The 14,113-nt window shown below is 40.0% G+C and overlaps 1 protein-coding gene across 1 annotated transcript in view; it reads left to right on the top strand.

Annotated features, from left to right (window-relative positions):
• BARD1 (BRCA1 associated RING domain 1) overlaps window positions 1–14,113 on the top strand; it is a 93,625-nt gene that overhangs the window by 13,412 nt on the left and 66,100 nt on the right. Inside the window, exon 4 of the mRNA XM_042445042.1 lies at window positions 12,358–13,328. Within this exon, the coding sequence (XP_042300976.1) occupies window positions 12,358–13,328 (971 nt within the window). The remainder of the gene's footprint in view (window positions 1–12,357; window positions 13,329–14,113) is intronic.

Genomic DNA, 14,113 nt, shown 5'->3' with positions numbered 1-14,113 from the left:
AATCAGTATCACTCACCCAGGACTCTTTCTGCTTGGCTTTTTCTTGCTAAACACCTCCGCACCGCATGGGGCAATCTGAAAGAGCTGCTATCATGTTTCCATAGTGATCCATAAATAAGTTGACCTGGGATTTTGGTGTCAATTTTTGGGCATTAATTATTAGGCTTATAGACGAGTATATACGGTGTGTGTGTGTCTGTGTGTGTGAGTGTTTGTAGAGAGAGAGAGAGAGAGAATTAGGGAAGATATCATACAGAAATCAGGATGAGATTTGCCCCAAATATTTTTCATACTTGAGGGTACCCAGTTACTCCAAACATGTTTCATGCTGTGCTCTCAGTTGTAGCTGACTTTCTTGGAGAGTGTTAGATACAGATCTGTTTACTATGTTTGATTAGCAGCCGAGAAGATGATAAGCTGATGAGCATTATCAGGAAATCTTTTTCATGATCTTGAGTGCTGTAGTTGATGTGTTATCCCAAATAAGAACATTTTAATGTGCTCGGTAAAATCACCAAAAATTATTTTTCTCCATTGCTGCAAGTCTGGGCGAATTAATACAGTATTACATAATCCTTCCTCCATTTCCCATGAAGCTCACTGGGTGGCCTTAGCCAAGACATGCTGTCTGATGAAACAGCCATGCTGATGAAAAGGTAATAATCTTAAATTTGCCTCAAACTACTTTAAAGAAGATAGGTACAAATACAAAAATTAGATGATGTGACTGTGTTAGAAGATGAAAGAATGCACTGCATCCTTAAGAAGTTCTGGTCCACTCTAATATCTATTGGTACACGTGGTAGCCTTACAAAAGCTGATAATTTTGAGTGTTCATGGGAAATCTCTTGCTCTGTTTTATTGGGATACTTATAACAAACCAGTAAAATGGGAGACCAGAGTTCGACTCCCTGCTCGGCCATGAAACCCATGGGTGTCCTTGGGTAAGTCACATGCTCTTAGCCTAAGGCTATGACAAACCTTCTCTGAACAAATCATGCCAAGAAAACCCCATGATAGGTTCCCCTTAGGGTTGCCATAAGCTGGACATGTCTAAAAGGCACACAACTACTACAACAAAACGAGTTCGCATTTTCCTCAGCTTTTCTGTGGGAGCAAGGGGCTGAGGAAGAGAAGGGATTGCATAAAGACACCCAGTGACCTCATGCTTGGCTTCTAATTTGTCCTTCCAGTCTCTTAGGTGCTGTGCTGCATCATTTATCTTAAAAGTGCATCTGAGCATTTTGAATTATGCAGCACCCTTACCACATATTACAGAATATTATATTCTGCCCTTCAAATAATGAATCCCCAAGGAAGGAGGGGGACTTGTGTGAGATTGATGTGACTCTTTGTTTATCATGGAAAAGAGGCTCCAAGTTTTGTACACATCTTTGTGGTTTGATGTTACATGGTTCAAGCATTCATAACCACTTGTTCATGAGATCTGTTGGACTAACTTCTTAAGTGACTCTCCAGTAGGTGGGAGGAGTCAAAAGCAAATTCTTTAGTAGCAGGAACAGCGATGTTAGCATATAGTTGGTACCTAGAAATACACTAGTTCCCTGAAGTAGTCTCTGAAATCAGCTCACTGACCATTTGCTATGGGGATCGAAAGATGCAGCATTTACCCCAACCTTTGGAAACTCATTCAAAAGTTGCCCAAAACAGCTTCTGGTGCAATGTTTGTATACCTCCTACTACTGGTAAGTGTTAGAGGTTGGACTATCAGTCACAGGGTTGTATCCAGTGGTAGCTTTATGCTAGGAGAAAGGGCTTCTGCTTGCACAAGGTGGGATACTTGATTTCCAATCACCCCCCATGCCTAACTGCAGTCCTCCATCCCATTGTTCTAGAGTGAAGTGAGCAGCATGTATGACTCCAAATGCTCTATCCAGCCTAGCCAGTGGTGAGTGCTGATAGAAACTGTAGTCCAACAACACTGGCCACACATTGCCCATCTCTTTCCTAGAGCGTCTTCCAATCCTTAAGAGCAACTTTAGGGGAACTGGAGGAGTATTCTCTACCAGTGCCATCCATCCATCACTTTATTTTTTATCTTTTCTACCAGATTGGAACTCAAGGCCACTTTCAAGTAGGCATATACGTAGTTTAAAAACATATACCGTATTTTCCAGCGTATAAGACGACCCCCAACTTTTCTTATTAAAATTTAGACTTTGAGATATATTCGCTGTATAAGACCCCCTCCTCCAAATCCAAGGAGGGGAAGGCCAGCAGCCCTCGCGCCGGCCGCGGCTCTCCTTCTCAGCCTCCGTGGAGGACTGGAAGGAGGGGAAGGCCAGCGGCCCTCCTGCCGGCTGCGGCTCTCCTCGGCCTCCACAGAGGCCTGGAAGAAGGGGAAGGCCAGCGGCCCTCGTGCCAGCCATGGCTCTCCTTCCCGGCGTATAAGATGACCTCCAACTTTGAAGTAGATTTTTATGGGTTAAAAAGTCATCTTATATGCTGGAAAATACAGTACTTTAAAAACATACAAAACTAAGATTAAAATTGTATTAAATAACAACAGAATTAAAACCATTTAGTATGTTACTTCAAAACAAAGATTAAATAGTACAGCATCATAAAACTCAGTTTTTTCAAATACTTGTTGGAAAGAAAGGGCTGAACAATAAAGGAGCCATTCTAGCTTCTCTAGGGAGGATAATCCGAAGCGTGGGAGCAGCCACAGAGAAGGCGTACTCCCATGTTTCCCCCAACTGTGCCTTTAAATTCAGCAGGATACAGGGAAGTGCCTCTGTAGATCTTAAAGCTTGAGGAGGCTTATATAGCAAGATACATATAGGAGTAACACATCTATTACTGTATATACTCGAATATAAGTCAACCTCTTGTATAAGTCGAGGGCAGGTTTCGGAGCCCAAGTTATGGATTTTGCTATGATCTGTGGATAAGTCAAGGGTAAAACTTAGGGACACGCAGCAAAGGATCTAAAGGAGGAAGCAAAGGAAAACTATGCTAAAGGAGTTACAAAATTACAGCAGACATATAACTGTTTGTGCTCACACTAAAGGCTGGATGGATAAGAGAACAGAGGGAGGTCAGTGCATCCTGGACAGATAACACTCCTGCTTTTCACCAGGGGATAGTTTCTGTTTTTTAATAATAGTTCAAGTACAATATTTACATTGACCCATGGATAAGTCGACTCAGGTTTTTGAGCTCAATTTTTTGATTAAAATTTCTAGACTTATACATGAGTATATACAGTAATGCATTTTATTCTCAATTGGTTGAGTCTCAGATCCTATTGCCAGACTGGGTATGACGAGAGGGCCTAATAACAGCAGCAGTAACCTCAGGCCTATTCATTTACTCTCTTCTAATACAAGGCATGCTATCACCTACTATTACAGTGTCCTTTGGCTTTCTGTATAGGAGAATCTGGTTGTTCTCTGTACCAGAGATGCAAGGCATGTGGCTCTCCAGGTGTTGAACCACAACTTCCAGCAGCCCTAGTTAGCACAGCCAGTAGTGAGGAGTTGCATTTTAACAGCATTTCGAGAGCTGTGTGTCCCCACCCCTGATCTTTACAAAGAATAAACAGATACAAATTTGTCATTAAAAAACTACTAACATAATATTTTAAGCCCCTTAGATCTTCAGCTAGTGACCTGAAAGTTGTAATTCTCCAACAGAGGAAATTTGGACTTGAATGTTCAGCAGATTAACAAGAATTAATAACAGAGTGTTTCTGCTCATTTGGCTTGAATAGAGACCATAGTTTTTTGTACCACACAATACATATACATTGATTTATTAGTGATGATTTCTGCTGGTTTGAATGGTCATTGTACATATTTAGCATACATTTAAGCTTCAGTTGAATTGTCAGAGGCTACATTTGGCTTGCTATTTTAACCTCTTCTAATAGGTTCCTCACCTCTAAATCCACATGAATATACAGGGTGTTTGAAAATTAGCTTTACAATTTCAATTATATAGAACTGAAATTGTAAAGATATATACTGTACCTACTAGATGAGGAAATGAATTCATTCATCCTGAAACTAAAATTGCTGGTGTTTAAGACAACTCAAGACACTTTTATTTTTGCTTTAAAATCATTACAGATCCTATTATGTGTGTTGATCCTAGCCAACATATCTTATATACCTTTCAGAACTATTTACGTGAAGATTGACTTGTCTTTGGAACTATTATCTGTGACAAAGCCTGAGATTGAATCCATATCTTTTGTGTGCTGTTGTGTAATTGTGCATTCTTTGCATTATCAGAATGACATGCTTGACCCGTTTATTAGTTTTTCTCTTGCAGAATGAATGAATAAATAAATAAATAAACAAACCCTTACTGCCTGCTAATGTGAAGCTTCTGTTGTTAAAAATCTAAATTGAAAGGATTCTTCAGTTTTTTCATCTAGCTGAATTTGGATGTTACCTTCTTAAGATGACTGCTAAGCATCTTGAAAATTAAAGCTGAGAAGTCAAGTGTTAGGAAACTGTCTTCAGGTGACAGTCACAATACATTAATTAATTGGAACAGGAAGTTTCATTTTAATTTACATTTAATTAGATTCAGAGTAGGGAAGACTTAAATGTCTTTTCTGATTGAGCTAGTATTGAACCATAGTGCGGCTGTTTTAACAAAGAACACTTGTTTTGTCAAAATCTTTACCCTGGGTTTTTGCTGACATAAAGACTGTCTTGTCAAACTAATGACTTACAGAAAATCTGCAGTTCTGCGGTTTTTGCACATAACAGGGAACCAGGACAGGAAGCTGCATATATAGCCATCTTTCAAGTTGATGGGTAAACCAGCTCAGGTTCAGCTCCTAAACGAAGCTTCCGGTTATAAGGCTTCCAAACAAGTGAGGATTTGTAAGGCAACCTTACATCAACTTTTAAAGTTAGTTTACAAGTCTAGTTTATTTGGAAACAGTTATTCATAGTACCTCATTTTATTTAGTTATTGAATTTATATCCCGCCTTTCTCCCAAAAATGTTTTCATGTTAACCAGAAGCTATGCTTAAGTGCTTTCTCCTGGCTTGTTCTGTTGCTTGCACAAAGGGAGGAGTGAAGCAGTACTAAGGGGTCTGTCTGTGTGTGAGTGGCGGGCATATGGTTGATGCACAGCATGGTTAGTTAAGCCAAAGTTACAATATTAGCCTGAAGTGCAAACCAGGGTAGTGACTGCACAAGAATGCTTGCCTTTTCCTTTATGGGTCCTTCATCTGGTCGAACTGACCTGACCTTTGAGAAGAAGTAGATTTAAAAAACAGTATCAATGAATATAAACTTCAAAAGGGGAGACCCATGGTTGGATTTCTTAAGTCGGTCTTGCTTAAGACAGCTGTGGGATAGCAGATTTTGATGACAGCACCATCAATTGGAAAGGTAGGATTTAAAGCAGAGGTGAGCAACAGTGGAAGGCCAGGTGGTTGCCTTAGCACCCCAGGAAAACTTAGAGGGCTGCACCACTCATCACATCCACAAAAAATATCAATATTTTTTGCCCCAAAATGCCCTCTGTAGGACACAGGGGCATACTTACCATTTTTCTGGGCCTTCCTGGCACCTAGAAGACATTTTGAGGCAAAAAAACAAACACGTTTGAAGCAAAATCTTTTTGTGGCTCCTGGGAGGCCCCGGGGTCCATAAAAATGGCCAATCTGCCACACTTTGCTCACTCCTACTTTAAACCTTTCTGTTCCTGTACTTGATCAGCCTACTAGACTCAGAAAAGAAGAACAAAGAGAATGCTGTTCTTGAACACAGGAACCACACATAAAGATCCCTGCATAATATTGCTGAATTACGCCTTATTGAGACGTTTATTTGTCTCACCTCTGGACTGAGTACTGGCATCAGTGCATTGTAAGATGCTTTATCATTAGTTCCTGCTGATTTTTATGCTAATTCACTTTTCTTGCATATATTAGACCTATAACTGTATTTATTTATGGGATTTATAGCCCGCCTTTCTCCCAAAGTGGGATTCAAGTCTCTGTCATTCTCACACATTGTCACATAATTGTCACAGACAGTTCTTTCTGCATTTTATTTGAATAAATACCTCATTTTCTATACTTCATTTGTTTTCAGCACCCACGTGTATTTATGTTGGCCATCTTGAGAGAATATTTCATGAACATTAGCACACCCCCTCCAAATCCATGAAAGGTTGTCGTAAATCTGTCAGTTTTTAAAGTGTTTGCATGTCCAAGTTGGAGGTGTGTAAGATGACTGTAATGGTTATAATTTCAAAAGGAAAAAGAAAAGAAAAGATTGATTATCCAGGGGGACCCTGTTTTGCTTCCTCTTTTAACCTCTTGAGCAGATAGACAAATGGGGGACCGTAGTAAGCTGAGCGGCCTAGGAGGTAGCTGATCCACAAGACTGTTAGTAACACCTTACTCAACAAGCAATTCCCAGTTTGTTTTCTTTGAGCTGTATTCAGCAGTACCAATTCTTGTTTGACACTGCTCTCCTCCCCTCTCTTCAATATACCCAAGTCCTCTCCCCCTTTTCCCCATCACTGAAAGAAGAAGGTAAACAGCTCTTCAAAATTATTGTCATTATCGGCTTTGTCATTTCCCTATGCTGCGAGGCTTTTCGTTCTGCTGTCTTTGACAGTATCCTTTCCGAGTGAACCTTATTACCTGCATTTACTCCAAAGTGTATAATTATTGTAATTAAGGTGGGTAATTAGGAAGAACTTGTTGAATTGAGGGACATAGTATGTGGCATCCTGCAGATAAAGAACTCTGATTTATAGTAATGTTTTTCCCCCTTTGCAGAATGAGCTTCTCAACTATTTTAGCTTTTTTCTGTCTTGGTTCAGCATACTTTAAAGAGAGACAATTGTCTGCTATAAACTTTTCCAGCACTACTTACAATCTACCTTATTCTTCATAACACAGTTTTACTTTAATGAAGTGCTGGAATGGTTTTTTGTTTCTTAGAAATGAGATACAGGTGTTGACCGCATCCTTTTAAGCACATGCTGGTCCAGGTGGACAGGACAAAAAAAAAAATTAGACACTACAGGCGTCCCAATTTAGATTCTGTTGGTTGCAATGCAGAGGTGATGGTTTTGACCTCTTTTGGTTATGGATTGTGCAGCATCACATATGTACAATGTGGGTTTTCATAATGGCTCAAAACTAGTGTCTGAATAGCTGGAAATTTCTCCTAATTTTTATTCCCCCAGCGCTGAATGCTTAACATACAAACTAATCATTCTTTGGTGAAGGCGCTAATGTTGCACAGATGGTATCAAAGCACTTCCCTTTGGTTTTTAATAAGGGACTAGTTTGTCAAAGGGATTTCTCAACTTCTGTTCTGAAAACACATAATAGAGAATAATTTCAGTGATGCACAATGTGCATCATTATATTCTTTTGATACAGATTAATGATAGTTGAACCACATTTTCTAATTGCTGCTTTTTTCTCTATAGCTTGTTAGCGTATTACAGGGAAATCATGGGTAAGCAGTGTTATAGCTATACATCTTTCGAGATCTCAAATTTTGTCTGCTCCGAAGTATTCTTAAATTTAAGGATCGTACTAAGTGTCACCCCAAGGAAACTTGGTTCCTCCTGTATTGTACCTCTTCACTTTGGACAGCGTTTCCTCATATATAATAAGCCTGTGTACAAGTGAACATTAAATTTTTGACTGTTACCCAGTATAAATATTTCTTGCATTTGAGTCTTATTTGGCAAATATAAAGATTCCTGTGCTATGTCAATATGGTTATGATTTTGGCCAATTTTATAAGCCTGTTCGTCGTTACTATGAATGAGTTTTTAATAAATTCATTGCATTTGGTAGTTTATACAGTGCAACAGTGCACCCGCGCCATACACGGGCACATTATGCACAGCTTCCAGCTTACATGGAAACTGTGCAACAATTAAATGAGCCATAAGTATGCGCCTCATTGTTTACAATGGGGCGCGAGCATACATGGATTTCTCCTTATGCAGGGGAATCCGGAACGAATCCCCCGCGTAACAGAAGGGCCCTCTATATACTGAACACAGAGATATTTTGAAGGGGTGCATTTTCCTGCATTCTCATTGATAGATACCCCCATTTGTTTGAATGCTAATGCAACTGAACTCTAGCTATATGGGTGATGTTCAATTCTATAATTTTGTGGAGAGGAAACCACTTTGATAATCAGAGCAAAGCTTTGAACATACTAATTTGTTGTTGTGTGCCTTGAATTCATTTTTGACTTATTGTGACCCAAGGGTGAACCTATCCCATGGTTTTCTTTGCAAGATTTATTTAGAGTGGGTTTGCCTTTTCCTCCCTCTGAGGTTGAGAGAGTGTGACTTATCCAGGGTCATGCATTGGGTGTTCACGGGGATTTGAACCTTGGTCTTCGGAGTCATAGTCTAATGCTCAGACCACTACAGCACACTGACACCCATTAAATATATTATTATTATTTATTATTTTATTTATAGTTCACCCACGTCATACGCGGGTGCGCTTTATGCAGCTTTCAGCATATGCTGAAAGCCGTGTGGGGAGGAAGGGGTGGCACATCCCATAGGGAGTACATGGTGCACACGCGCCACCGCACACACAAATGGGGCTCGAGCATGCGTGGAATTTGTTTTATGCCAGGGAGGGGTCCGGAACGGATCCCCGCATAAAGCAAGGGTGCACTGTATTTATATTCTACCTTTCTCCAAATATAGGGACTCAAGGTGGCTAACAACAAATTTAAAAGAGTGCAAGTTAAAAACAATACAAAAGCATTAAAATGTATGTATATTGTTGTTGTTGTGTGCCTTCAAGTCATTTTTGACTTAGGGCAACCCAAAGGAGAACCTGTCTTGGGGTTTCTTAGCAAGATTTATTCAGAGGAGGTTTGCCATTGCCTTCCCCTGAGATTGAGCATATGTGACTTGCCCAAGGTCAGTGTTTAAAAAACAGTTAAACAATTTTAAAAAGTTAAAAACATTACACGTTAAAAATTAAAATGTATTAAAAACTCTGTAGACACCTTAAAATCTGAATTACGTAGCATTTGAAAGCCCAGCCCTCATCAGCCTGAAAAAGGCTGTCGGCACAAGAATATTTATATCTGCTGCTGAAAGGAGAGCAGGGATGGGGCCATCTTGGCCTCTCTAGGGAGGGAGTTCCAGAGCATGGGAACATACTAATAGTAGCACATTTTCTAAGTGAGGGCCTTATGTGGCCAAAAGAGGGCACTAGCCACACACAAGAGAGAGTATCCATTAAAACCTTTATGGCAAATAAAATACAAGGGGACTCTTGCAAAAACCCACTTGAACTGAGTATACTGAGTATGACCCAGAATGTAGTCTGAGTGTAGCAGCGTAGGAAGAGGAGATCTCATGACAGGGGAAATGAAATGTATTATCCTGGAAGAGAGTGACAGTCTGGATGTTTTTGGAAGATAGGTGACAGTCTGGAACCATGAACAGGAACACTTCCCACTACATTATTTTATTACAGGTCCCACTTGTGACGGTAAAATGTTGGAATTAGCCAAAAATATATACAAGTACTGTCATAGTTATTTATTACTCTACTTTTCTTTCAACTCAAAGTCTATCCTAATGAAAGTAAAGAAGAAAGGCAAGCAGTCGGAGCAATAGTGCTTCCAGAATTTCTTGCAGATATTCTAATTTATTTATTTTTAACAGTTTCTCTTCTGCTCAGTGAAACATTTGAGTTCAGCTATTACTTATGTAGAGCAGAATTTAGACCTGGCACCAAACTTGAGAACACAATCCCTATTTGCTTGGTTCATTCTAGCTTGCCAGTTCGTGGTGAATCAGGGACGTAGCTAGGATTTTAGGAAGGGGGGGTCCAGACTAAGTGCCGCCATTATAATGGGGCTTGGGTGCGGCGGCGCAGCAGCACACACCATTTTTCTAATGGAAGGGGGGGGTCCGGACCCCCAGATCCCCCCCCTTGGCTACATCCCTGGGTGAATGAAGGTTTCTCTGTTGGATCTTGAGCTTTTTTAACCAAAGACCAGCGTGATACCTGAATTAAGCCACTATATCCATAATGCAAGCTTGAAAGTTCCTTAAAAATAAGTTAATAAACATTGGGGACAGCTCTCAGATTCAGTGCAGTTCTCTCAAACTTCTGCATGCGTGGAAAAACCGAAGAATACCTCACCCCATTTCTACTAATGCCAGCAAATAACAACAAAGCTGAGCTGGTATTTCTCTAATAGGATTTCCCCCCTCTTCCCTAATCTGGTTTTTCTCTGTTCTGCTTCATGGACGTGAATATTTATATCAAGGTAAATATTTTGCAATTAATCTTGTCAAAGTATAAACAGAGAAGAAGACAAGAGTAAATATCATCTGCAGAGTGTTTTTCTCCTCAATCTGTTGGCAATCAAGCTTCGTAGATTCTATTGTTAGACTAAAATTAGATCTCAGATTTGCTTCTTGGTGTTGGGCATCCATTGCTGTGGGTTATTTTTTGTGTTTTTGGTTCTATGGCTCCAGGCAAGCTGTGCAGGAGCAGCCATTTAATGGACAAGCCTCAGTGTACTATTGGGAAATTTGGATTTTTCAATTAATTAATTGGTTGTCATTACTGAAGGCTCTTTTATACTTGGAGTGGGCAATAACTTATTGGTACAACTTCCCCTCTCAAAGCCCTCTCAACAGATACACTAATTGGAGAAGAATGAAATTTGCATTTAGCCTAACACGTTGAATATCTTACAGGAGTTCAGGAAAGCTTTCGTTGTGATGCCCTCTGCTCTGTTAATTTTCTTTGCAAGTTTTTCATTTAAATTTTGATAATAGGGATTTTTATCTTGCTGGGGTATTTATGCAGTCTACTTCAGTTGTGGAAAATGGTTAAAAAAACCCATTATATCCTTTAAAAAAAAGAAAAGAAAATTATAGCCAGAATTTTAATGCAGTGAGGTAGAAGTAATGTTAACTACATTTAGTCTCAAAGGGCTACAGGTTTTTTAAAAAAGTATTACACATTAGGTTTGCATGCCTATGCTCCCAGAATGTTAAGCAGCTAAAATCGTCCTTAGTATAATGTGTCAGTGTATCTCATGTTCTTTTTCTTAATGCTCTGTATTAGGAGAATCATTTATGTAGGACTTGGGTTCTTAGAATATGGCCTGCGCAGCAGGTGCTGCTTAGGCAGTACATAGATTTGCGATAGCTCTGAGGACTATCAAGTCCTCCCATGCTGTTGCCTGACCTTACGTGAAACAAGGATGATGTTGGACCAGTTTCAGAGACACAGAGCCAAAACATGGCTGGATGTTGTACTCAACGAGGTCTTTGCTGATATGTTGGTTACACAAATGTGGAGCAAGACCACTGGTCCAGCTACCTTAGTACTGCCCACATCGGAACAGGCTGAAGGCAGGTCTGGCTCTCCTGGCAGATCTTCTGGTAATCTGCAATAGGTCAGCAAGGGTTTCTTATTCCCAGTGCTTTAATAATAGTGGCCACAAAAAGCCTCCCCCTGCTCCTAAATTGGTCTGCTGATTTAAAAAAAAACCCAACAACAACAAAGTGGTTAAACGACCAGATGGTTAGTTAAAAGAATTTATGTACAAGGTGTAGTTCTAGTACAGGAAACAAACTTTGTTCACTGGTTCCATATCCAAACCAATAAATTATCTTAGAGATCTAGTCTTAAGTTAGTTTAAAACTTATAACCATGAAGTCTGCCCACTCTTGGACTATATTGTTTGGTAGTCAGTCTTCAGCTTCCTTGGGTCTACTTGGAGATGCTAGAGACAGAAGACAATACATTCTGCATACAGAATATACATTTGACACTGAACTGTGGACTTTCCTGCCATCCTCCCCTCCTCCTTGGTTTGGAAGGCACTTACAAATCACAGTTTGTTGGTTCAAATGTAATGGCAAAGGATGGCTTTCTTCAATATAGGAAGGAGAGGAAAAGGGAGTAATTAAACACTGGACTCATTCCCTCTGTGCTGAACTGTGTTTTGACACTGTGTGTAAATTGACCCCAGTATCTGTGGGTGAGTGAAGTAATTCTATCTTTTTACAGAAGCTCTATTGAGATGCCTTATTCAAACATGGTTAAGTTTGAATTTCATCTACAATTTGGTTTGATGCCTGAAAAGACAAACCACAATATGTATTGTCTGCCAAAGTAAAATAAAAACAACATATTTTGAAAATATGAAAGAGAGAATTTCTTGCTACAGGTTTTGTTTTGTGGAGCATTCTAGCATGTAACCTCTCACTTATAGCCATAAGTTGGACAGCCCAGACACAGGGAGAGTAAGCAGGCCACTTATTACAATTGTTCGTTGTGGTTTTCCCTGTTCAACCCTTAATTCTGATTTTCTCTCCAGGTTCTGGAGGTAACCTGTCTGCTCCAGAAGAGGTAGCTTGTGTGCCAGGAAAGAAGAAGGAGATCAAAATGTGGTTCAGTCCTCGTAGTAGGAAAATGAGATTTACTCTGAAGAGGAGGCCGCAGAAGCCAGAGGCTATTGTGGAGAAGGACAGCCAACTTCATGCCTTGACTTCCACATATGATTTCATTTCCTCTCCTCCTCAAGAGAAGTTCAGAGAAGATACGAAACGTCAACCGAAATGTAAGAAAAAACTGAGAAAAAAGACTTTAGAAGATATCAACCAACAATGGGGACTGCTTGGGGGAAGAAAGAAAAACATCAGTGGACATACCGAGAACAACTCAAGTGAAATCAAAACAAATTTAGTGTCATTTTGCAGTCAAACTATGATTATCCCCAGTCCAGACTCAAAATGCACATCTGAGAAAGGATCTGTAATGGGGGAAGAGGCTGTGCAGAATGAGAGTGAACTTGGTACAAGTGATAGTACATCTGTGAAAACCACACCGAAGAGCAGCAGGAATAAATTGTCTAGTATGTGTGACTTCACTGAAGAGAGCTTGACTTCGGAAGAGTGTCTCTTTTTAAGAAATAGTGCAACTAAACGTGGCAGACAACTGACTGAATCTCCTACTTCTATACATAAACGTTCCAGAAGGAAAGAACAGAACATACAAGGGAGATCATCCCTGCTGAAAAAGTTGCCACCCCAAAATCTCCATGGTAAAACCTCTCCCACATTTGATGCTGTAAGGTCTTCTCGATCTGGCTTCACATCAACATTGAAAAATTCTGAAGGGTTTCAGCATGCAAGTGGTGAAACATTTCCAGGAACACCACTCAAATCCAATAATGCCACTCAAAAGGGCACACAGCAAACTGAGCCCTCCTCCAAGAAGTCTCCTAATAATTCATCACTGAGAAGAAATCATAAAGGGGAGACTCTGCTTCACATAGCTTCCATTGAGGTAAGGTCAACTATGTTTTATTCAAGGGAACAAAAGATTTCTGAGAGCAATATGAATACTTCTGCCTTTCAGAAAGAACACTTAAGAATAAGCAATAGCTCTTAGTGATGGAATCCTTGTAAAGACGCACAGGCATTGAGGAGCATCATTGCCTCTCTTTTCTAGAAACAGGAAAATGCCTGCTGTGCTGTAACCAGTGCACCTAAGGATATGCCATATATAATCATCTATAACTCTAAAAGGTTACGCCCAAAAATTGACCCAAAATTCCAGGTTGACTTATTTATGGATCAGTATGGTAATGTGTTAGCAGCTCTTTCAGATTTCCCCATTCAGTGGGGGATCAGTTCATTTCTTTCTTGAACCAAGCAGAAAGAGTCCTGCGTGACTGATTGCTGTTAAACAAACAGAGTCCCTCTCCCACTCACCAGCCACCGGTGTCTGGGGAGTGAAGGCTGAAACGAAAGCTGAAACCTGTTGCTGCATGCACACATACACACACAGAAGGAGCCTCCAAGTTTTACCCTCGACTTATCCACGGGTTATGGCAAAATCCATAATTTTGGCTCCCAAACCTGCCCTCAACATGAGGTCACCTTATAGCCAAGTATATGCAGTAGTTTAAATTCACAAGGATGTAGTTTATATACAGCAAGGATCAGTGGTGAGGAATAGTAGAATTGTACTTTGCATCTCTGCAGAGTTTGGAAGTGACGAATTATAAATAGTGTCACTTGTAATAATTTCTTTTTTGCAACAACCAAGGCATAGCTAACATTACATTA

The sequence above is a fragment of the Sceloporus undulatus genome, chromosome 1 (genome assembly GCF_019175285.1).
Source record: "Sceloporus undulatus isolate JIND9_A2432 ecotype Alabama chromosome 1, SceUnd_v1.1, whole genome shotgun sequence".
Lineage (NCBI taxonomy): Eukaryota > Metazoa > Chordata > Lepidosauria > Squamata > Phrynosomatidae > Sceloporus > Sceloporus undulatus.
This window is presented reverse-complemented; position numbering and strand designations above follow the sequence as displayed.